Source organism: Gekko japonicus, unplaced genomic scaffold (assembly GCF_001447785.1).
Source record: "Gekko japonicus isolate JY-2015 unplaced genomic scaffold, Gekko_japonicus_V1.1 scaffold237, whole genome shotgun sequence".
Classification (NCBI taxonomy): domain Eukaryota; kingdom Metazoa; phylum Chordata; class Lepidosauria; order Squamata; family Gekkonidae; genus Gekko; species Gekko japonicus.
The window spans coordinates 800892-824139 of NW_015161955.1; the positions used below are offsets into that span (position 1 = coordinate 800892).

At 43.1% G+C, this 23248-nt stretch overlaps 1 protein-coding gene across 1 annotated transcript; it reads right to left on the reverse strand.

Annotated features, from left to right (window-relative positions):
• Positions 1-209: 209 nt before the first annotated feature.
• Positions 210-21883, reverse strand: CENPJ (centromere protein J). Its single transcript, XM_015429480.1, has 16 exons — positions 21461-21883; positions 19351-19474; positions 17794-18063; positions 16684-16807; positions 16351-16456; positions 14218-15808; positions 12973-13102; positions 11845-12010; positions 8692-8937; positions 6465-6564; positions 4414-4523; positions 3345-3449; positions 1752-1892; positions 1585-1669; positions 1101-1221; positions 210-427 (listed from the first exon to the last, which is right to left on the reverse strand). The coding sequence occupies exons 1-16, from the start codon at positions 21881-21883 to the stop codon at positions 214-216; spliced, it is 4056 nt and encodes a 1351-aa protein (XP_015284966.1). The 3' UTR covers positions 210-213.
• Positions 21884-23248: the final 1365 nt, after the last annotated feature.

The following is a 23248-nucleotide window of genomic DNA, read 5'->3' on the forward strand; positions in this document are numbered from 1 at the left end:
GATAATCTTCCATACTTGGATGTAAATAGAATCACTGAAGAACTCTTTAATGGTTTAGTAAGCTTGTACATAGGTTAATGTCAGTCCATTCAAAGAAAATCACAGTTATGAAGAGAAAAATATTTATTTTATAATTATGTACAAAAACAGAATTTTTACATATTTTTTTAGCAAATAGATTCTGGAGTGCCAGTAAGAAAACATGGGTTGTGATCAATGGGATGTAACTGTCATTTGTGGGAAAGTGTCCATTATAACTTTGCCATCCTTATCTTTAACTCTTACTCGACCAGAGGCATATTTTGTTTCTTGACATCCGTTAGCATAGATGGTCTTGGTGGTGCCATCAGGATACTTGCGCCTCTTGAAGTGTGCTGTGTGTAATTCTTCTTGACCATTGTTGAATTCTATAGTCTTGCTTCCATCCCTTAATGAAAATAACATGAGCAGTCTTAACTCATAATTTCTTGCTAAATTCTACTAAAAGCAGGTGTAAAGGTAAAAGTTTCCCTTGCTCGAAAACTAGTTGAATCAGACTCTAGGGGGTGGTGCTCATCTCGTTTCCAAGCCGAAGAGCCAGTACTGTTCAAAGATGTTTCAGTGGTCATGTGGCTGGCATTACTAAATGCCAAGGCACACAGAACACTCTTACCTTCCCACTGAAGCGGTACCTATTTATCTACTTGCAATTTCTTGCTTTTGAACTTCTAGGTTGGCAGGTGACCTGACAATAAAAGAGCAGAGTGCAGCTACCATAGGACTATTCATCTGAATAACAGAACCTTTTTTTTATTATTAAAGATTTTGGCTGGTACATGCAGGGACTTCTAAAATTGGGGTCTTCCTGATTTCAGTTCTTGGAGCCAGTAATCCTGATGAGCACAGGAGAGTTTCCCTAGAGTTACAGGAATATGTAAAAAGATTTTAAGTCCAGCCCTTACGATTAACAGCTCAAGCCGCCTAAATATTTGAATCCTCCAGCTAGCCAAGGAACAAATGGAAAGGCAGCATAATTCTGTAAATGAGTTGTCTTATATTGGAATACAACTAGACACAGGATAAATTAAAGCTGACAAAAGTCTCTTAAAGTAAAACCTTACTGCTGAATGCGGATAATGGTGCCATCAGGGAAGATGTTTTCTTCTTGCCCATCTGGAAATATGTTTTTTACAATTTGATCAGGGAACACAATCTCTTTCCTTCCATCTGGAAAGTACTTTTCTGCAATAATGATCACATGGAATGTCAGTGTTCAGACACACCTATGTATACAGTGGTTTTAGTTTATGAAGCCCAAGGACACTTTAAAAGTTAACTAGAAGCAAGACAGAGACTGTGGTACAGTGGTTAGAGTGCCAGACTAGGATCTGGGAGACCCGGGTTCAAAAGCCTACTCTGCCATGGAAGCTTGCCCTGTGTCCTTGGGCCAGTTGTGCAAATTCCTCCTCCCTTCCATTTTATCTTCACAACAGCACCATGCGGTAGGTTAGGCTAACAATATAAAACCACTTTGGGTTGGCATTAGGTTGGGGGGAAAGTGGCACAGATGAAGTGAATAAATAAGGAAGAGGTCATACTGTTTACCTGTTTGTCCATTTGAGAAGTGTAGGACCTCTAAACCTGTGGGGTAGGTGGTGTGGGTAGTCTTCGCATCTGCATAATAGTATATCTGAAGAGAGTCCAGAAGACCGCCATTAACAGAAGCAGCTTACCATATATAAAACCAAAGTTACAGTGTGCTGGACACCTACCACTCGTTGGTCTTCTAGAACTTGCTTTATATCCCCATTGAAGAAGGTTACAGTGGTGGTCTTTCCGTCACAGCTCACTTCTTTCCGTGTGCCATTAGGGAAGAAAATAAGGTGGCTACCATCCTTTAAAATCTTTTCAACCTATTTTTTAAAAAAAATAAAAGCACATTTCTTAACCACTCCTGCCTGTTAGGATGAAGTGTTTGAAGGTGTTCTTCCACAGAACAGACAGCTTGCATGCTTGAATTGCTGATCACAGGTCCCCAGTGTTTTTGAGCCTGTGGAATTTTGACACAACTTGGTGGGCATGGGCACAGATTGGCAGCTGCTGCCACAGCAATAGTTTTTTTAAAAATCTGTATGGCCAATCAGAAGCCTTACTGGACAGAAGCCCCACCCACTTTCTTGACAAGCCTAAGGAAAGCTACCACAGGCACCATTTTGGGGACCCCTGGCATAAGTTAAAGGCTGCAGCCAAAGGCACACCCATTTCTAGAACCTCCAGCCGATCATCATGGGGGAGAAAATTCAACCCTTGAGACCAAGAGTATGAGGCATAACTTCACATCCATTGAGGCCCGGTTTACACACGGAGGGTGTAATGAGCCTTGGGCTTGCATCCTCACCCCTCCACCACTTATGCCTGTAAAACCTAAAATAGTATTTACCTCCTATGCAAGTGGGCCACACTCATCAGAGTTATCTAAAAATACTTTTTGTAGCTCATTTATTTAAAACACCCTCCTTTCTGCCTTGTGGCACTCAAGGCAGCCTACCATATAAATCATTACAAAAACCAAAACATAAATTCTAAAAATGTATTAGAAGTCAACAGTTTTAAAACTCTAATTAGGACTGCGAATAAAAGCTAGGTCAAATGCCGTCCTAAATAAAACTCTCCAACTGCCTCCTGAACACCACCAGTGAGGGGCCCAAATGAACCTGCCTGGAGTGGATGTTCCATAACTCTCTGGTGGGACAGGAGGACAAAGCCATTATGTGGGGTCCATTCATCTTGATAGTCAGTCCCAGTTCACACTGAAAGTTTTAACAAAATGTGGGAGGGTATAAAGGCCCAAGACTCACTCAAGCTACAAGAATAATCAGACAGGGCTCTGATCTGGTTCAGAAAAGGACACACACCCCTCCAAGCACAAGCATAGTATCACACTGTGGAAATAAGCGTGGGTATTAGCACCTTTCAGGAATCCATTCTTTGTAAAAATAGAAAGGCAAGTAATTCTGTTGTTCAATACCGCCACCTAATATTGTATTCTGGAACCACTTGGAGAGCCAGTGTGGTGGTGTGTGGTTAAAAGCGGTGGACTGTAATCTGGAGAACCAGGTTTGGTTCCCCCCTCCTCCACATGAAACCAGCTGGGTGACCTTGGGTCAGTCATGGCTCTCTTAGAGCTCTCTCAGCCCCACCTACCTCACAGGGTATTTGTTGTAGGGAGACGAAGGGAAGGCAATTGTAAGCCACTCTGAGACTCCTCTGGGTAGTGAAGTTGGTGTTCAGTCACACAGGTGTGTTTGACTCTTTGCAAAACCAATTCCTACTCCACTTTAATGGAAAGGGCTGCTGTCTCTTACCTTTCCATCAGGGTGACTGACTTCATTTTGTGTTTCTTCTTCAGAATCTATGTAGACAGGAGTTGTTGGTGTTGAGGTTTCAACAGGTACATTACCAGGAAAACTCTGAAGCGGGAAAATCATTGCTATTGAATACCATAAGAGGCAGAACAACCTTCCTGTGGGAGCACCAAGTGACCACAATATACTTGGGTACTGTCTCCCATGGAAGCTCCATTCAGCTTGACAGGCATGTTACAAGAGCTCTACTGTGATGGTTTTCAATCTTTCTCTGTATCAACTCATCTACCACAAAGCCCTGTACATCTTCTGGTTCACAGCCAGTTCACACACAGCATTTGTCTACTGTGAACCAAGAATACATTCAGGAATGCTCCCATGTAGTTGTGCACTGCAAGGCAAGTTTGGCAGTGGTAAGAAAGTGTGTTATTGGTGAGCTTTCTCCCTCAGGAACCTCCGAGAAGCTTCAGGGTGCCTCTGAGAACACTGTCCGAAAACTACAGCTCAACTATATAGCCAGATGGATTACTGATTTCCTTGGCATCTACTTAGTGCTTCTTGCCTCAACAAATACGATGCAAACTATTGTATGGAAGAGTAGTAAAATCTCTTAAGTCTTTTATTCCATAAGTTTAGCTCATTTTATTTGGAATAGACCAGCACAGAGTAACTGGAAATCAACGGTTTCTCCTCCAATTGACAACGAACTATCACTTCTCCATGTTCTGCAGATGAATAAAATAATCCAGAAGCATAGCAGAGCTAAACTATCACACAGCCCTGGCAAAAAAAACCCAAACCCAATTCTTTGGGAAAGAGCAACCTAGAAACTCAGCCCCTAGAACCTTGTTGATTGTTTGAAAAATAATCAGTCTGCTATTTTGCCACACATTTTTTTCCTACCTCAGATAGAAGGTCTGTATAGGGATAAAAGTAAGTCTTGTAGCAATACAAAGCATTAAGCTACTTCTTCAACGCAGTAGCAACATGGTTATTTAATACACTAATTATAGATGGTGGCTTCAAAGTTGTCACAGTGCTCTCTCAAATCAGGAAAAAGGGTACTTGCCTTACTTGTGACCATAAAAGTCTTGGAAGAGTCTTCATGGGTCATTGCTGGGTTGTCCAAGTAACTCTCCTTAGGTACAACCGCTAATGTAGATCTTGAAGAATGTCTTCCTGTTTCAAAAGGAAATTAAAAGATCTGGGGATTTCTTAGGCTATTGAGTCAAAATAGGTTACTGTATATACAAAGTGTACAGATTATCCAAAGGACCTTTCCCAGCCATATGTGTCTACCCAACCTCTTTGACACCTGGGGCTTTGTTTTCTTATGAACTGCAACAGGCTGTGGTGGCACTACTTGCATAGGAAGGATTTTGAACCATGAATGCCTCTGTGGCTAGATTGATTTAGCTTTACCTACTGCAGTCTTAAAGGATCGACTGCTCTGGTTGTCTTTAATCAGTTATTGCTTTAAGATTTTTATTGCTTTCACTAATTGTTGTTACCGAGTTTGGTATTTATTTAAGATTAAAAAATTTAAAGATTCCCATGCCAATTCCATTCTTTTAAAAGCAAATTCATAGTTCAAATACATTCAGTAATTTGAGCCCTACAAATATAACCAAACAGCATCTGTGGTGTTAATGCCATTTGCACTATTGATTTATGTAAACACACAAGTAGAACGGTGAAGGGTCTAAGTGGAAAACCCATGGAAAATCATTGAAACAAGTAACTCTGTTTTAGGTTGTGGATTCAGCCAGGAAGCTCTTAAACTTACAGAGTTAAGAACCTTGTAATGTGGATAAGCCAACTTTGTTTCGTACACCGTAACTGTATGGGAGAGAATACATATGTTGTATTACAAATTCAGGTTCCACCACCTAGCACTGCAAATTAGGGATGGGGCCATGGATCAGTGGGTTGACCATCTGCTTTGTATGGAGAAGGTCCCAATTTTAGCTCCCAGCATCTTCAGCTAGAAGGAGAATGTAGTAGGTGGTGTGAAAGACCTCTACTGCAGAGCTGCGGCTGGTCAGAGTAGACAGTCATAACCTTGACTGCCCAATGGCTGACTCAGGACAAAGCAGATTCATGTGTACACTTGTAAAAGATGCAACAGAAGGAAAGACCTCAGCCTGAAACTCTGGAAAGCCACTGATGTCATAGATGGGCAATCTATTATTTCCCACAATTAGGAAAGCTAGTGAAAAAAGCTACTGGTTTTACAGCTGTTATCATGCACACAAGCCCTTAACATCATCCTTAAAAGAAAATATAAATCAATTCACTAATTGGTTGCCATGACAACTCCATCTCAAAACTGTGGCATCTTCCAGTTCTGAGTCACTAAAGAAGAGCAAGAAGGTAGGCTGGAAAGGTAACAATTCCTAAGTAGTGATTGTCTTACAATGAAAATGTTAATTAGTACTTAAAGAGATTCATGTTGAATTCCTGGCTCTTAAGGAGGCTTCATTATTAAGGATAGTTTTGATATGGAGCTTTACTCAAGGACATAATATTCAATACTCCAGACCAAGGATTTGCCAGATAATTGCCACTCACTCCCGGTTACAGTAAATAGGCCAATGACCTGCTGTAGCCTTACAAACTAGTGAATTTCTCAATGCTGCCATGTTTAAAAAATTGTAGCATTTCAGTCTGTAATTAGCACCACAAGACCATCAAGATATAAATCCAGTAAGGAGAGGTGGCAACAAACCCAAAATAAGAAGTGCCGGACAGAAACATTTCAATACCTTTTCATGTAAACATATCTGAGAATTAGATCTTGTAATGTTTGTATCACTGTTTGTTTACAAAGATGCAGTCTCAAAACTTAGAGAGGACTGTCTGCTTCCTTCTAAAATACTGGCTTGAAGACAGAGGGATGAAACACGTAAGAAAGAAGGATATGTCTTCAGCTATGTTGTCTGTGGGCCTGCTCTTGTAACCTGAGTAATGAGGAACTTTTAAAGGAAGCCTCTATGGAGTGAATAGTACTGAAAAACCATGATTCTGAAGCAGCCCCTGTGAAAGAATTACAAGTCAAGACTTGCAGCTGGAAAGAGCCATCTAGAAATGGTACCACATCCCATAAACAAGACTTTGTACCTTCTGGGGGCAAATCGCCTTTCCCGTTTGTTTTGTTGCTCTTCTCTGCTTGAGGTACCAAAGACACATTCTGACTCTTCTGCAATACAGCTGGTGCATGCTGGAAGAAAAAAGTGTTTTCAGAACTTCTTTAAAATATTACATTATCCCTTCTAAGCAGCTCGATCTTGATCAGTTTCTTGGAAGGCAGGACTGGGCATGTGAGTTTTCTCAGGCAAGGAGTTGTAGAGAAACAGTGCTGTATACTTAGGGGAGGGGCTCAGTGACAGAGCATCTGGTTGGCACGCAGAAGTCCCTAGGCTCAATCCCTGCCACCTCCATTTAAAAGGATTAGGTAGGAGATGATGTGAAACACCCGTACCTGAGACCCTGGAGAGCTGCTGCCAGTCCAGGTAGACAATAGTGATTTGATGACCATTGGTCTGATTCAGTTATAAGGCAGCTTCTTGTGTGTATCTACTAGTCCAACCCCCTGCACAATGCAGGAAACTCACAAATACTTCCCCCACACACACACACACCCAGTGACCCCAGTTCCATGCCCAAAATATGACAAAAAGCCTCCAGGCTTCCCAGCCAAACTGGCCTGGAGAAAAATTACTTCCTGATCCCAAAGTGGCAATCAGCATTTCCCTGGGCACGTAAGAAAGGGCCACAAGAACTAAGCACTGATAGAACTCTTCCTGCCCTCCCTCTCATGATCTGCATAAGTTCACAGCATCGGCATTGCTGGCAGCCTCTGTTTGAAAATCTAAGAAGGAAAGCTCACCGCCTCCTGAGGAAGCTTGTTCTACTGAGGAACCACTCTAACTTACATGGGGCTGCCCTTGTCCCAAATTCGGAAGCTGCAGCTGGTGCAGAATGTGGCAGCCAGGCTGCTGTTGGGTTTTCCTTTATGGGAGCACATCCACCCTGCCGGAAAAGCACTGCACTGGCTGCCTATAGCATACCAAATTTGATTCAAGGTGCTGGTTCTTACTTTTAAAGCTCTTTATGGTCAGGGGCCTTCTTAAACTGTGGTACCCAAAACTGAACACAATACTCTAGGTCTAACCAGAGCCGAGTAAAGCAATACAATCACTTTGCATGATCTGGACACTATACTTCCGTTGATAGAGCCCAAAATTGCACTTGCCTCACACTGCTGACTCATGTTCAGTGTATGGTCTACTAAGAGCCCTAGATCCTTTTCACACATACTACTGACAAGACCAGTCTCCCCCATCGTGTAATGTGCAGTAGACTGCCAAGGAGGAAGCTACCAGCAATGAAAGGAATGAGACAATCTTCCTTGTTTCCCCAGTCGCATTCACATACTACTGAACAATTGCTCCTTCAGGAAACCTTTACAGGCAGGTGAATATCAGGCAACACACACAAAAAAAGACCACAGAAATAGAAGCCACAAGAATGTGCAGTAGACTGCCAAGGAGGAAGTTACCAGCAATGAAAGGAATGAGACGATCTTCCTTGTTTCCCCAGTTGCATTCACATACTACTGAACAATTGCTCCATCAGGAAACCTTTATAGGCAGGTGAATATCAGGCCACACACACACACAAAAAAGACCACAGAAATAGAAGCCACAAGCAGCACTGCACTGCTGAGCAAGGAAAACACAAATGAGTTGGGGGAGTATAATCACATTAAAGAGAATGAGTTCATGAACTCTCAATTGTCTCATAATAACCTATAATCAAGTTCTTGGAAAGCCAAAGTGGTTTGAAGTAGTGCGACTCCTCCCACCCTGCCCATCTAGAGAACAGCAGGACATACATGAACAGATTGGCAGGTAACCTTAGAATGCAACTGCAAGTATGCCACTGAAACGATAATTACAGAGTAATATAAAAGTCACAGGAAATGTGAGAACTTGATAATCAAGACACTGAAGTAGTAAAGCCCTTTCCTTCCAAGTTCACTTTCTCTTCACTTATCCCCTCATTCATTTATTGGCCCTCACACACCCTATCTCCCCAAAGAGCAGACTGGTACTTCAGCCACACGCACTCTGGCAAAGGCATGGTCTTAAAAGAGCCAAGAGTATTTTAAAGTTATGCCAGCTTCGATCGCAGCAGGACTAAGGCATGCACTTGACTGGGCAGTTCAGTTTTCATTAAATCATTCCTCTGAGGCAGGTTTCAGGGTCCTGCTGCATTTCAAAAAAGTGAATTGCGGTGTATTTATTCCCCAGTCAACTGGAAAGGACATCAAAAGAGAACTTACCTCAATCTCTGCTGCTGTCTTGGAATAGACACCACAGCTGTCAACTTTCCTATTGTTTGCAGCTTCTCTCTGTCTTTTCCAGGCTTCCAAACGAAATCTTTCCATAACTTTGATCTCTTCCCGTAGTTCTGTGTTCTCTCTGGTTAAAGCTTCTATCTGGTCTCTAAGACGCATGTGGGTGGTTGACCATTTTGCTTCTCTCCGTTTTAAATCTTCCTGCAAGGTTGCCACCTGCTGTTTCAGAGCCTTAATTTTAAAAAGTTAGTATACAAGCTAATTAGTCTTCTGTTACATTAAAATATACAAGCTGCCGGGGAGGAACCCCCTACGGCAGCAGCATACAAAATATCCGAATCAGTGTGGTCTCTGCTTATTTCGTGCTTCTTCCCACAGAGAGTCAGCAACACACTCGTTTAACATTGACTTGTAATCTCCAGTTTTAATAAAGCATTGGGAAGTGTGGAAGGAGACCACAGAAAAGCAGAAACAAAAAAGGACAAAGTTCTTTCAAGGCAACTGTGATGGGAATGCCCGCTTTGTTTAGGAGGAGGACTCTCAGAAGCACAGCTAGACTGCACTGCAGCCGGAGAGGAAGCAGGCAAACATCATCAGGAAGGATTCCTGGCAGAACCACACTTGACAGGAGATGGCCTGCCACTGGCCAGGAGAATGATAGGTAAGGGAGGAACAGAGGAACAGTGAAGGCAGGCATGATCTGTATAGAAGGGGTGTGTGTGTGTGTGTGTGTGTGATTTCCCTCATGGCGATACAAGGTGGTATGATGCAGGTGGGACAGGGTGGGGGGACTACCAGACAGTAATAAATATAAGCAGGAGAATTCCCAGACCTCAAGAAGGGACTGAGGGGCAGAGAAAAAAATATCCCATTACTATCCCAAGTACAATTCCATAGCAATATCCCCCAAGATTCCTGAATAACAGCGGGCTAAACTAGGGCCATTACGAACTCCCATTTGGATTGTTTGGGGGTTTTTAAGACTTAAAAAACTTGGGGGGGGGGAGTACATGATGCAGACTTCGGCCATGGCACTGTAGAGGGAGTTCCCAATGTTTTCTCCATTGCAAGAATCATACAGCTGCTCTTTGCAGAGGAAACATTATCAGTCCTTGTATGTTCTCTGCCTATGGGCCAAACAATAGTCGGAGGGGATTTTTTAATCTGAAAACAATATGGTAGTGGAAGAACCGCCTCCTTCTCAAGTGCTTTGAGCTTGATCCAAATCTCTACACCCAGCTCCTTTTAGCCTTAAAAAAAATGAATGGATTGCTTAGGGTCACATCTAGCAAGGTCAGAAAAAGTAATGCTTTGAGACTTCGAAAGGCACGTCGTTTTTGCCCTTTTGGAAAAGTCAAGGGTCGGAAGACAAGAGGGGACCAGGGCTGTACTTAGTTCAGATCTGTCAATCCCCCCTACCCCTTCTTAAGCCAGAGGTTTCTCAGGAAAAGGGACAGGGCAGTAAACAAAACTCCAGAGAAATTCATTCACTGTGCTCCTCTTTGTCATCTTCAGTAGAGTGAAGGGATCCCTCTATATGAGGGGTGTTGAACTCATTTGTTATGAGGGCCGGATCTGACATAAATGGGCCAGGCCATGTGAGTCATAAAATGTAATGCCAAGTAGTGGAGATATAAACTTTATAAAGGACACAAAGATTTTTTTTTTACTTAAAATAAAAACATGCTTAAAAACATTAGCACTCTTGCAGTATTTTGTTTATTTAACCATGTCTGATAACTGACACCCTCTTGCTCTGAATTATTGCATCAAAATGCCAGTGTTGTTGCAATCTTGAGTATGCTGTTCAAGTGTGTATCTGTAAGCTGCAACCCTACTTTTGATTTATTGACATTCACTACAGAAATCTCATGCTCAGAGTTCTGAGCCTAGGGCCCAGGAGAAAACATGAAATGGCTGGGCATTGTGAGCTTTTGTACATAAAATGCTTCGTGTGCTGGTCAGAACATGAGAAGACACCATGACACAGACTGAGAGATATGTGTTTGGCTACAAAACTATAGACTTCCTCAGTAGTCAGTATAAGCCTACTATGTGGGAAGTCTAAGTTCAAAATCCCCAAAGGAAATGTGCTAAATGAACTTGGTCTGGACACACACTCTCAGCCTAAGCCACCTCACTGGCTTGTTGTTATTTCTCATCTAAATAATTCACATTGCTTTCCTCCTGAGCAAGCATGGATCATGAGGGCATGAATACAGTGAAAAGGGGGACAGAACCCAGTTGCACCGAGGAGAGTATAACAAGCCCAACAAAACACACACACTGTAGCAAGGCACACAAAAGCTCATATCTTGGATAAAACTTTGTTGGTCTTAAAGATACTTTGTATTTCTCCCATGTGATTGAGGTCAAACAAAGCAAACTCTCCCTCCCTTCGGGGAGGAGCCTCAGCCAATGGAAGGGAAGAACGGCTTGCCTTTCTCCCTTGTGTGATTGAGGCAGCCTGGCCAGCACAACAAAATACAATCAGACATTGCAATCAACTGTGGTCTGACTAAATCACGGTCTGTCGCAATGTCTAAATGCAAGACAATCCAACAAATCAGAGTTGTTCAGTCAATGTCAAACCAGGGTTGCAGACTAGGGGCTGTAGTTGGTTTACTAACCATGGTTTGTATCAGTTGTGATGTCCCGAGTTCAGAGACTAGACTTTGTTGAGCAACTCTGCCCTTTGCAGGTGCCTGGCCATGGGGACAGCACTGTAGGGAGGGAATGCTCTCCATTGGGGGGAAGCAAGCAGAGAACAAACCAGGGTTTATGCACAAACCAGGATTTGTTTTCTGCATCTAGTAGGTTAACTGGAGCTGGTTCTGTAAACCAGGATTTAAGCTATGATCTGTGATGTCTGAATGCAGCTGGAGTGAACACCCAAATCTCCAGCAAGTTAACCTTCTGAATTGGTGGCGAGGCAGGTTGGACAGTAGTTCTGTACAATAGCAGCCAACAAATTTTTAAATTAAAAGCAGCAAAAAAGGATGTTCAAGACATACTTTATCCATGTTATCAATAGGGATATTTACCATTTTGTGGCTATGGAAGTACCACCTTCAGAACATGGATTTAACATCTTGTAGAGTTCTCTCAATCAGGTATAGGCTTTCCCCCTGTGTTTACCTGAATTTCATCACGCTCTTTTTTATCTGGTATGGCTCTGGCTGCCAGGGAATACTTCTCAAAAACTTTACGTTCTTTCTGCAGTTTTCTCATTTCCTCTTTCTTCATTTCTTCTATTTGAGCCAATTCTTTTGCTTTCTGTTGTTCAAAGTTGACAGTTTCTTTCCTGAAATTTAACTGCACATTATCCTCTTACGCATCTTCCAAGTTTAAAGCATTCCTCTTTCAAAACATATGTGACAATTTCACCAACCCAATATTTTCAAACAGAAAGCCTTCCTAGGGGGTAACCTACCAGGCCCCTGTTTCTACAACTCCTCTTGGGGTGCAAAAAATCCTTTTAATCTCAATACATGAATTAGTTAATTGAGAATAGGCCACAAATATCTTCAGAAATTATCCACAGTACATCTTAGTTACCAGAAGGGGATAATTACTGACCACTCATCATAAATTAAAATATTGCTTATTACAATTCCATTTTAACCTCCAAATACATAGCAGCATGACAGGATATTTTTTTGACAGTAAAACTCCTCAGACTGTTTCTTGCCTCTCTGTCCTCAGTTTTTATAATATGAAAATAAATCAGTTGTTGAAAGACAATTCCACCTATTAGAAATAGAAAAACTGTCCTCAGAAGATGCTGTTTGACTACATCTGTATAGTGTAAATAAAATTTAGATAGATATTTTTGGCTAAGAGTGTCATCGTTGTGGATAACTGTCCCATCTATGCAAAAATCACAGACTAATTCCATGGCAACTCACCTCAGGGTTGGAGAACATACTCACACCAGATTTGGATAGGACTGTCTACAGTCCCAGAATGGTCCTGATACTGTCCTGTATTCTACCATTCCACTAAGTAAAGGTTAAGTGGCTCTTCCACTGAATTAAGTCAAAGGAAGGAACCTTAGGCTGGAGGAACATTCTGCAGCCTAAAGAAGGATATGGTCCACTTATGTACTTGTTTCTCCAGAAAGTTTTATTGACCTACATTGGAAACCATCAATTAAATTCTTTATGATAATGCCCAGCTATGTTTTGCTTGGTGAGTTCTAAGTGGTCCAGGGCTACTGTAGGCTAATGAATTTTGGACCAAGAACACAGATTATGAAGAAATTACCTGAGATTTTCCAAAGAACTCTCATGCTCTTCTCGAAGTTTTGCTAGAGATGCATTTTCCACCCTGAACCTCTCAATTTCTGTCTCCAATTCAACAAGCTTCTCTCTCAGAAGCTGGGATCGAGCAGTGTCTAGCAGGGGACAGATTCACCATATTTGATACACATCAGGCAGAGAGATATATGCACCATATGTTAAAGTGTGACCTTTATGGAGTTCTGGGGATGAGATATTGGGGGGGGGGTGTAATTAAAGCATTCAGAAGATACTGTAGCATCAGGAGATGCAGATGATAATAATAGGTTACATTAACTCATTAAGTTATGAGAAGACAAGTTTGGAGAAGACAATAATGCTAGGAAAAGTTGAAGAAGAGATTGGATTTATACCCCGCCCTTCATTACCCGAAGGAGTCTCAGAGCAGCTCACAATCCCCTTCCCAACATGAGATGGATTAACTCAATCAAGGAAGCCACAGCCCTTTGTTTGCGAGACCAGAGCAAGGCTGTTGATGATGTTTTGGAGGACATTAATTCATAAGATCGCCATGAGTCAGAGGTGACTTGACAGTTCTTAACACACACACACACTAACTTGAGCACCTGGAGAGCAGCAGAGTAGCCACAAGAATCTCTGACGCACAAGGTAATTAGCAACAGACAGTTTCCACTAAAGAAAGGCAGACCAGACACAGACATTTCAGAGGGTATCCCCTCCTGCACTGGGCATGCTCAATCATTCTCAAATCCATACATTATTTTGACAAAGATCACTATTTAAAAAATCCTCTAATGAACTACTGCAACTGCATATATTGCTTCAATTACCCTCAGCTGTTCCCCTCCCGCCAGTCTATCAGCTACTTGGAGCATGGATTACCCTGCAAAAAAATAAAGCCAGGAAACTGAGGGTGAGAAGATAAAACTATTTTGTTTACATGTGTTACTTTTTACCACCTCTACATACAAATGTCTTAATTTCAAACCATTACATCATTTTATGTATTTAAAAGCATATGCACAACTGCTGATGGGCAGTAAAGTGTCAGTTTTAACATCTAAAATCTCCAACCAAATACGGGCTCCCGCAGCTGGCCATTTAGCATAAGAAACAGCAAGCCATCATCAAAGATCCTACTTTCATTCTTCTCTCATTTTTAGAGAAGACCTTTTCGAGTACATATCGTTCATAAAGTCTAGGGAGGGGGGAGCATATGCACAATGTTCAATTTCTTATGCTTGCTTACCTGCTGGTTCTCCCTGACCCATGTTGGGCTTGATCTCGGGCCTTTGTTGCACATCTCCCTTTGGTTTGAGCCTCAGAGAAGGAAAGAGCTTCAACATCAGGTCTGTTGTGGGAGGTGCAGTGACCTCACTATCTGCTACACTTGGCTTGGCCAGAGCATCCCCCTTCTTCATTGTCGCGATCTTCCTCTTTGTCACTTTATCTGGGAAGAATGCCTCAGTCCAAGCAGAATGGTCAGTGGGTGGAGGTGCTTTAACAGCCACATCAATGCTTGGTACTTGGGCGTGCAGTCTCCCATGCTCTTCAAAGTCAGACCATGATCTTTCGTCATCAAATTCAACCTTATTCCTATTCGCACTGCATACGCTTTGAGATTCAGGGGCACTGTCGGCAATTATCTCACTAGATTGGCTGCTAGTAAGATCTTTTTCCAGCAAATTGAGATTGGCACCCCTGCTTGCGCCTTTATCTTGTCCTCTGCACTCAGAGTATGCTGGACTACCGCCTCGGTTATTCAAGGCAAGCCCTTTGGGTTCCTCTCTTGCGAGTTTAATAGTAGTTTCGAATTCTTCCTCCGAGTCAGAAGTCGTCTCGCTGTTCCCATCGGAGTTGTCCTCGTCCCACCCTGTATTTCTAAAATCTTGAAAATGAGCAGTGGGGAAGGCCCAAAGCATTTCAGTATCAGCTTTATTTAGATGATCCTTCAGTATGACGGGTGCCTGTGATTCAGCAGCTGGGCCTCTATCCCTCTCCTTGCTAGCCTGTTGGGAAGGAAGGTCTTCTCTCTTGTGCACATCTGTAACATCCAGTGCTTCCAACCTCTGCTGTGGCTGCTTCGACTTGATGGGAGTAGAAGACATTCTGTGTCCTGTGGAAATCTGCTGCCCTTGATCCAAGATCTTTAGGATAAGTGAGGAATTGCTAGCAAAAGATATTTCATCCGCAGCTTGCTCTAGAAACAAAAATTCATCCAGTTCGATTTTTTCTTTTTCCTTATCAGCATCCCAGTTCTTTAACTTCTTCTGGAAAGACAGTTCAAACGAGAGCTCTGAGTCTTTTTCAGAACAATCGGAAAGGCCTCTGGGATGACAGAGCGCTTGGGTCGACTCTGCTGGCGACCGCTGCGTTTCCCCAAATGACTTGCTGCCTGCTTCGTTCAGTTTTGCAAGTTCTATTAAGTTTTCTTTGTTTTTCTCTGCCCCAACAGAATCCCTCAGTGGTCCAACTTTCTTTTCACTGGAGTTTTGTCTTGTAGACAGAGGAGTACCTTTCCCAGTGCTATTCCTCTGTGTTGCTGTTTTCTGAGCAGGAAGAGCAGAACCCTTCTTTGACTTAGCAAACTGGTTACCCTTTTTAGGCACAGAATTATCAGAAATGTGCTCCTTATTTAAAGGAGCGATTTTCCTATGAAGCTGCGGCTTGTCTGCTTTAACTGTGTTGCTGGCTTCTGAAGGATTTGGATGAACAGTTATTTTGCTCTCTTTTTGCTTAGCGGCTTTAGATTTGGCACCAGCAAATCTGGTTAAGCCTTCGCCTCGTTTCAGAAAGGGCTGCTTGGGAACTGCTCGCTGAAAAGTTGATCTTCCAACATCCTAAAATAAAGTTAAAAAACACTGCTTTCACACTTTTTCAAAGAAAATGTATTTACCAGTCTGCAGATGGAAAGACGGTGGACCTCTCCTATGTTCCCTACCCTCCAGCCATCCTTTCTGGCCTTGGAAAGAGTTATTCCTGGGGGGGTGGGACCCACATGGCCATGTAGGTTGGGAGGCTGCAGTGGGGGAAAGGGAAACTGGAGAAAGGATGGTTTTGCGTCCTTTCCTCTCCCCACTGCCGCCTCTTGACTCGTGATTACACGTCCCATAACCCCCCCCCAGGGTCAGAAAGGACTGCCGAAGGAAGGGGAATATGGGAAACTTCCACAACTGCCAGCACCATCCACTAATGGACTGCTGGATCAGTATGAAGACAATGATGTACCAGCCAAGGACTTTTGAGGAAATCTAGATACGTTTTACATATTGCATCTACCAAAGCGAGAATGCCATGATTAAAGCACAAACTCCACTTCGCAATTGTGAAAGCAGAGAATTTGATATGCTGTAAGGGGGAAAAAAACAGTAGTATCTTTAACCTTTCTATTTCCCTTTTGGATAAGCCGCTGTTCTTCCAATCGTATCTGTTCTTCTAGCAATTCTTGAAATGTCAATTTTCTCTCTTGAATACTAGTAGGAATGGGCCTGTTTCAAGAGATCAAAAATTTCATTGTCAAATCTCGTCATGAAATACACCGAAATAAAACAAAGGCCTTCATTTCCTTAGGACTTCCCTGTTTATTTCATTTAGGCACGAGCTCAGTTTTGCAGTTCCTAGAAGCACGTTATCTTCCAATACAGATTTACTTCATTTGAGCCTACTGCACAGACATAATGTAAAGACACCTTTCTGCACGCAAAACCTCACTCACCTTTCCTCTGCACGGGGAATTTCCAAGCACCTCTGTCCAGTCTCTACGTTTCTTGGGCTTTCACTGTTATTGCTACCATCCACACTTCCTCCAAGATTTGGTTCTGGAGACCTACCGCTGCTTCCTGTGAAATAAAGAACCCTGACATTTTACAGGTGGTCTGGACGCCGTGAACACCAAGAGGAAAAAAGGCAAGTGAATGAAGAGGATGCAGGAATTGGGTTGAGGGCGGGGAGAGAAATATATGCAGACATCCCTTTTGAGCTACCCCTAACAATAAAGACATGCAGCTGCCTAGACAAGTTCTAACAAGTTTCCCTGCGTTTTAGCTGTGCAGACATAGTACTACAATTTAAAGGTTCACAAATGACTTCACCAGCCTCCATATACTTGTGCATCTCAGTGCAGCTTGAACAGCATCTGCAAATTCCAATTTTATCTGTACTTTTAAATCTGTGCTGTAATTGTGTGTCTCTCCCCCACAACACACATCATGTGTCCAGAAAGAGAATTCTGGTTTTCCTTTCAAGTCCGTCATTCTCTTACAGAAATATTCATTCAGTGGAAACCACAAATCTACCACATTGGCTCCTAAGCTTCAGTTGCTCCTGGGCAACTGTAGATAAAGGGCAATACACTGAATTTTTCTGAAACTAATCCAAGACAGTTTTAGTGTAACTTAATAGCTACTAGTGTAGTTTATTGTGAAATACAAGGCAAAGAATCTCCTCTCTCTGTCTCATCTCAAATATAATAACCTCACCAGCTGGCCTTCGGCAAGTCCTACCCCTGAATGGATGGCAGAAATCTAAGAAAACACAAACTCAACATTCTGCTCAACATACTCAGAGATAATAATCTGTACCTTTTCCCCAGTGTACAAAGCACTTTGTGTCTGTTCTCAATAATCTTCATAACAATCCTGTAAAGTAGTTCAGTAATTGGGATATCCTCCATTTCTTGGGGGAGGGGTAAATCTGGGATTTTAATCCACTGGTTGTAAATCTAAATGTTTTAACTGTGACTTGTAAGATGCCTTGAGCCGCAAGGAAAGGCCAAAGGAAAGCCACAAACGATTTTTAAAAATTAAAGAGATAGAAACTGGTTTACCTGAAATGGAAGTTTTGTCTGCAGCCTCCAATTTGTTCTGCATTTCAAATAACTGATTCTCATAGGAAGGATCTCCAGAGGAAATTCCTTTTGATATTTGATCATCGCTTAATATTTGCAGAGGATCCTTTTGTCCAGCAGGAGAAACACAAGACGTGCTGTCCCAGGAAACACTGTTTCCACCACGACAGGGCAGGAAATAAGGTGCAGGGGACAAGCGAGCTGACTGACTATATTGTCGGCCTGAGTCATCTTCTGTTACAGCAACACCTTAAATACAAAATAATTAATGTCTGTGATACTTGTGCACACCACCTCTGTGTATTCAGCTAATTACAGGAGTTTAAAAACTATAATCAAGGAAAACCTTAACCTCATAACACTGTAGACATAAACCGAGATGATCAGAGCATAGCTGGTGCTTGTGGTAGAGGATTTTAGCATTTTAATGGCGTGCATTTTACTGTATACCTAATGGTGATTTTATTTAGATCATGCTTGTACAGTACACACTCTGTTTTGAATATCTGTCATGTTACCTCCTATTCATCAGGTTTCTAATCATAAGCACCGCATCTCTTGTTGGAACAAGCATGCAAAGCTGGTAACTGACCCACATACAGGCTACTGCACATATAAGCAGCCCACTAAGAGAGCCACAAGGCAGGCCACAGTTCATGGATAGAGAGCTGCCTACAGTTTGGTGGGTCACTGGTTGCACAAGTGTGCTCCACAAAGATAACGCATCTCAGAGTAGCTCTTTATGTTACAAAATGCTATCCCACCTTTCCATAAAGCATTTTCAAGGCTTGTACCAATGTTACAAAACAAATGATACACAACAGATAAAGAATGCATAAGTATTATCTTATCTGTAAAGATATGGGTTTTTAAAATAAAAATGCATCTCAATTGCACAATGAAATTATATGACTCCCCCAATAGCAGAGTGCTCCACGACATTTATTGCATGTCTAGTGTGTAACTTGAGAGCAATAACAGATGGCAGCGTTGCCAGCTGGTCTGGAGAAAGATGTCCTGTCTCTTAATTAGAGGTGTGATGTGTGGAAGGGGGCAGGTTTAATGTCCCTAAAATATCTAACACCACCTGGTAAAACCATCCCATTCAGCCTCTGCTAATCAGACACAGTAGGTTTTCCCAGGCCTGTTGGCAACCATAATTATAGGCGACCTTGGGCCAGTCACTCCCTCTCTCAGGCTAATTTGTCTTAGCCTTGTGCCATAAAATAAAAGGGTGACCACATATGCAGCCCTGAGTTACTGGACTCATGTTATCTAGAAGTGTTTAGGTATAAACATCAGCACCTCGAATCTCAGTAAGTTCTAACTGAGAAGCATAAGAGTAGATGGAAGCAGCAGTTCAGAAAGCAGCCCTTGGCCGTGATTTCTGGCTTTGGTGAGAAGGTTCCCGATTGCATAATTACCTAGCAAAGTATCCTTGGATGCCGAAAAGCAATGAATACACAAAAAAGTATTCTCTGACTACTGAAACTATAATGCCCTATTTAAGGCTTCTGGTCCACCATTTCCACTCACCGGTGTGTGCTTGCTGCTCAGAAACCAGGGAAAGTAGTTTCTGTTGCTCTTCCCTTAGCCTTTGAATTTGCTCCATTTGCTGCCTTTTCAGCTCTTCTTGCTTGAGCTGCTGCAGTCCTTTCAGCTTTTTGAGCACCAAAAAAGGGAGGTACAGTTTTGAAAACATCAGTATAGCCGGCATAATGCAAGACTTGTAAGAAACGGTTTCCAGAAAATCTGAGTACATGTAAAAACACTGATATTTCAATAGATCCCAGGTCTTCTGTGTGCCATTTGAGCTATATGGGAAGATAAATATGCCATCAGAATCAAAGCAAGACATCGGCTGCAATCACATACACTAAATAATCCACTTTCAATGCACTTTCCAGCTGGATTTCCCAAAATGTTTTTCCCCCAAAATGTGTTTTGCTCTCTCTAGTAGTCCCAGAAGGAGCAAAACACATGTGGAAAGGGGGGGGGGAGAGAGCAATAGGGACAAATGAGTGACAAAAATGACAGTGCAGAAGTGACCACACAGTAAAATCCAGTTGGAAAGCACATTGAAAGTGCACTGAGAGTGGATTATTTAGTGTGTGTGACTGCAGGCACAGTGTGAGATCCTGGTCCAGTCGGACTGTGTCTTTAGAGGATTTCTGTCACCTCCACTCCGAAAAACAAGCCCACCTCTAGCATCAAAGCTTCTACTTCCTGCCAGCCCCCCAGGTGAGACTAAGTTGTTGCATGAAGGTTTTCATGACCAGGAGTAGATCCAACAATTTCTGTTCACTGGGTCCCTGACACCATGTTAAAGGAGCACAAGAATATCAGTATCACAGTTGCAGATACCACTTCCATAGGGATGGTCTGCAAGAAACTTTTAGAGAAGGCAAAGTCAAAAAGAACAAGTCGTGCTTAGTAGCCCTTTCCTTTGGACATGCTCTCAAAATATTATCCAAACAAAAAGTGAGCCTACCACCACTGGTATCAAACCAGAAGCAGCGATACAGCCCAAGACATTGGTGACGATGCATCTTTGAGACTGCCTTGCAATGGGGATGGGCAATAAGAACCCACAAACATAGTGCAATACAAACTGGATCTGCCCCAAATACCCCACAACTCCCCCACAAGCATTTCCACATAGATGGACATCCAACTGCAGTTTGAACAGGCAACTCCCAATTCAATGACCTCTAGAAGTTGCTTCCTAGCACTTCTACCCCATGGGGAAATTTTATTTGAACAAACCCAGTATTAGTACAATAAAGTGCATCTGAGGTACAGGCATTTCAAGAGTAACAATACTTGCTTGCAGTGTTCCAAGCCCTTGGGCTGGGTCCCATGAAGGATGTCTGCATGCACAACAAGGGGAAGTGCAAAAATTAATCCTCACTGCCTGCTTTCACTAAGTGAAACAATTGTATCCCCATTATTTTTTGCTGCTCGTGCAAGACAAAGTATTTTTTCTGATATAATTTTCCAAACCAAATAAAATGAAGTCATGTGAACCCCATTGTTGTACATTCCATTGGCCTATACACAGACTGTCAATTCATTATAAATTGTATTCAAGCATCTGTATCTGATGAGGGGAGCTTTGACTCAAATGCTCATCCCCTGGAAATCTTGTTGGTCTCTAAGGTGCCAATGAACTTGAATCTAACTGCTTAAGATGCAGAATTGTGCCACAGACATTCTCCTTTCTGCTTACACACTGTTAGATCTAACTCCTTGAGCTGACATGGGCAAAATTCCCTTTGATCATAGCAGAGGGATGGGAAAGGATACAGGCTATTAAGCAAGACATTTTCCTAATCAAAAACAGGCCAGACTCCTTGGCAGGTCTATACAAGTTGCAATCCACCCCATAAATGCACTTTACCAGTTGCACACCACATAAATGCATTTCCCCAAACACATACTGGCATCCTCTCAGATACTCAAAACATCCCAGTATTTACGGCCCAGAAAGGCATCAAAAACAATTTAAGTATTTGTATCAGACCTCTTATGGGCTGCATTCAGCTTAGTGGTGTACAAGTTACACCAGGCCATCCTGTGAATTCGCCCATATTTTCTTCCTTGACAGAAACAATACTAACGCTGCCCAACGTAGGCAAGTTTTTACCTGCTCAAGCTTCTGTGTTAGTGGCTCCTTGCAACATCTTTCATGCATATCATCCTGTTGACTACATTCAGAATCATTTTGCAGGGCTTTGCACGGGGCTGGACCTTCTTTAACCATTAGCACTGGCTGCTTCTTCGCCAACGTAAATGGAAAAGGCGTTTTAGCCGCATCCAGCTGTTCTTCACAAGGACTGCAAGACTCCGAGGCGTCTTCCCCGTGCAGAGAGTCTTCGCTCAGAGAAGCGCAGCTTGAACTGCATAGCGAGTTCACGGCAAAACTCAAGGAGGCATTTTCAATATTGACTGCTCGAGAGGTTCTCAAACTAGGGAGACATGGGTTTAATATGACTCCAGCCCGGGAGGCACTGGACATCCAATGAGCTGTTAAGTTTTCTTCCCAACTGATATCGGCGGAGGTGGCCATCTGGAAAACCAATTCCAATCCTAACTGTAACTGCTAGCAAACCCCAACAATTTGCTGTCCGGCTTTTAGTACCTGCAAAGGGGGGAGAAAGAAAAACCGCGTGCCTCTCATACGCACCAGAATCCGCATTTTATAGAAATATATTACAAGTACGGTTTTTACACGCAGCCAATGGAAACTAAAGATTTTCTTACAATTGCATGAAAGGAAGCGCGAAGCATCATTCCTGCCCGCCCCAAGCATCGCTCCCGGCCCCTTCACTCACCTACTGACTAGCTACCTCACTGCTCGGCGACACCCGCTAGAGACCCTTTACAAACCTACCGCCATCCTCTGAGCTCCCAGCGCCACAGGCTGAACAATACCGGCCGCAAGGCACCGTGGGAGTTGTAGTTCACTGTCGACCGCGGCCTTCGACCTAAGAAGGGAAATTACTGCCCCAGTGAGAACTACAGTTCCCAGAAATGGCAAGGGAAAGAAAGGACGTTATATAGGTTGGGTTGGTAAATACGGCGCTGGTCGCCCCAAAGCGGTGGCAGTTGAAGGGCGTGGCTAAGGGCTTCCCGTTGTTTCTGGGGTGGAGACGGTTTTTTGCCTCGTGGGTATTGTGAAAAGGGGGAGGGGTTGTTGTGAGATTGTTTACCGAGATCTTTTTTTTTCTCTTTTACAATAGCAAAAGTATGCAACACAACGTTCAATAGTATTAAACATCTTTACAAGCTGTTGTCTAGTCAATGCCAATAAAGAATCCATGCCTGCCCATAAGGAATAATGGAGAGGACGCTTGCCCATAGAGGATAATGGATTACTTAATTGTCAATAGAGAATCCATGATTGCCCAAAGGCAATATTGCCCAGAGGTCATTCCGGCTCCCCCAGCTCTCGTTAGGGGCTCTTTAAAAAGTTATGGCAGCTGATGTCGGAGGCAGATGCAACGGGGGAGGGGACCTAACGTTCCCCGCCTCCCTGAGCTGCGGGGTGGTGGCCTTGGACTCCTAGGGGCAAATTCCACCGCAGGGAACGTTTCCCCCCCTTGCAGCTGTTGCCGCAGCGGCAGCCATAACTTTGGGGGGGGGGGCACGGCCGTTGCAGCTGCCGCCAACAGCAGCGGCCATAACGACCTCTCCCCACACACAGCAGCTGCGGCCATAACTTTTTAAAGAGCCCCTAACGAGAGCTGGGGGAGCCAGAATGACCTCTCGAGAGAGGTAGAATTTGCCCCTAGGAGTCCAAGGCCACCACCCCGGGGCTCAGGGAGGCGGGGGAACATTTGAGAGCTGGGGGAGCCAGAATGACCTCTCGCATGTGATGTCCGAGCAGCAATGTGAGAGGTGGAATTTGCCCCTAGGAGTCCAAGGCCACCAC

Bases quoted from the DNA above. Each gene is read 5' to 3' on its own strand.
- CENPJ (XM_015429480.1), bottom strand. From the start codon at position 21,883: ATGGCCACCTCCGCCGATATCAGTTGGGAAGAAAACTTAACAGCTCAT. The intron at 12,011-12,972 runs GTAATTTCTTCA...GTTAAATTTCAG, and splicing joins AGTTCTTTGGAAAATCTCAG to GAAAGAAACTGTCAACTTTG. The intron at 8,938-11,844 runs GTAAACACAGGG...TTTAAAATTAAG, and splicing joins AAGAGCGTGATGAAATTCAG to GCTCTGAAACAGCAGGTGGC.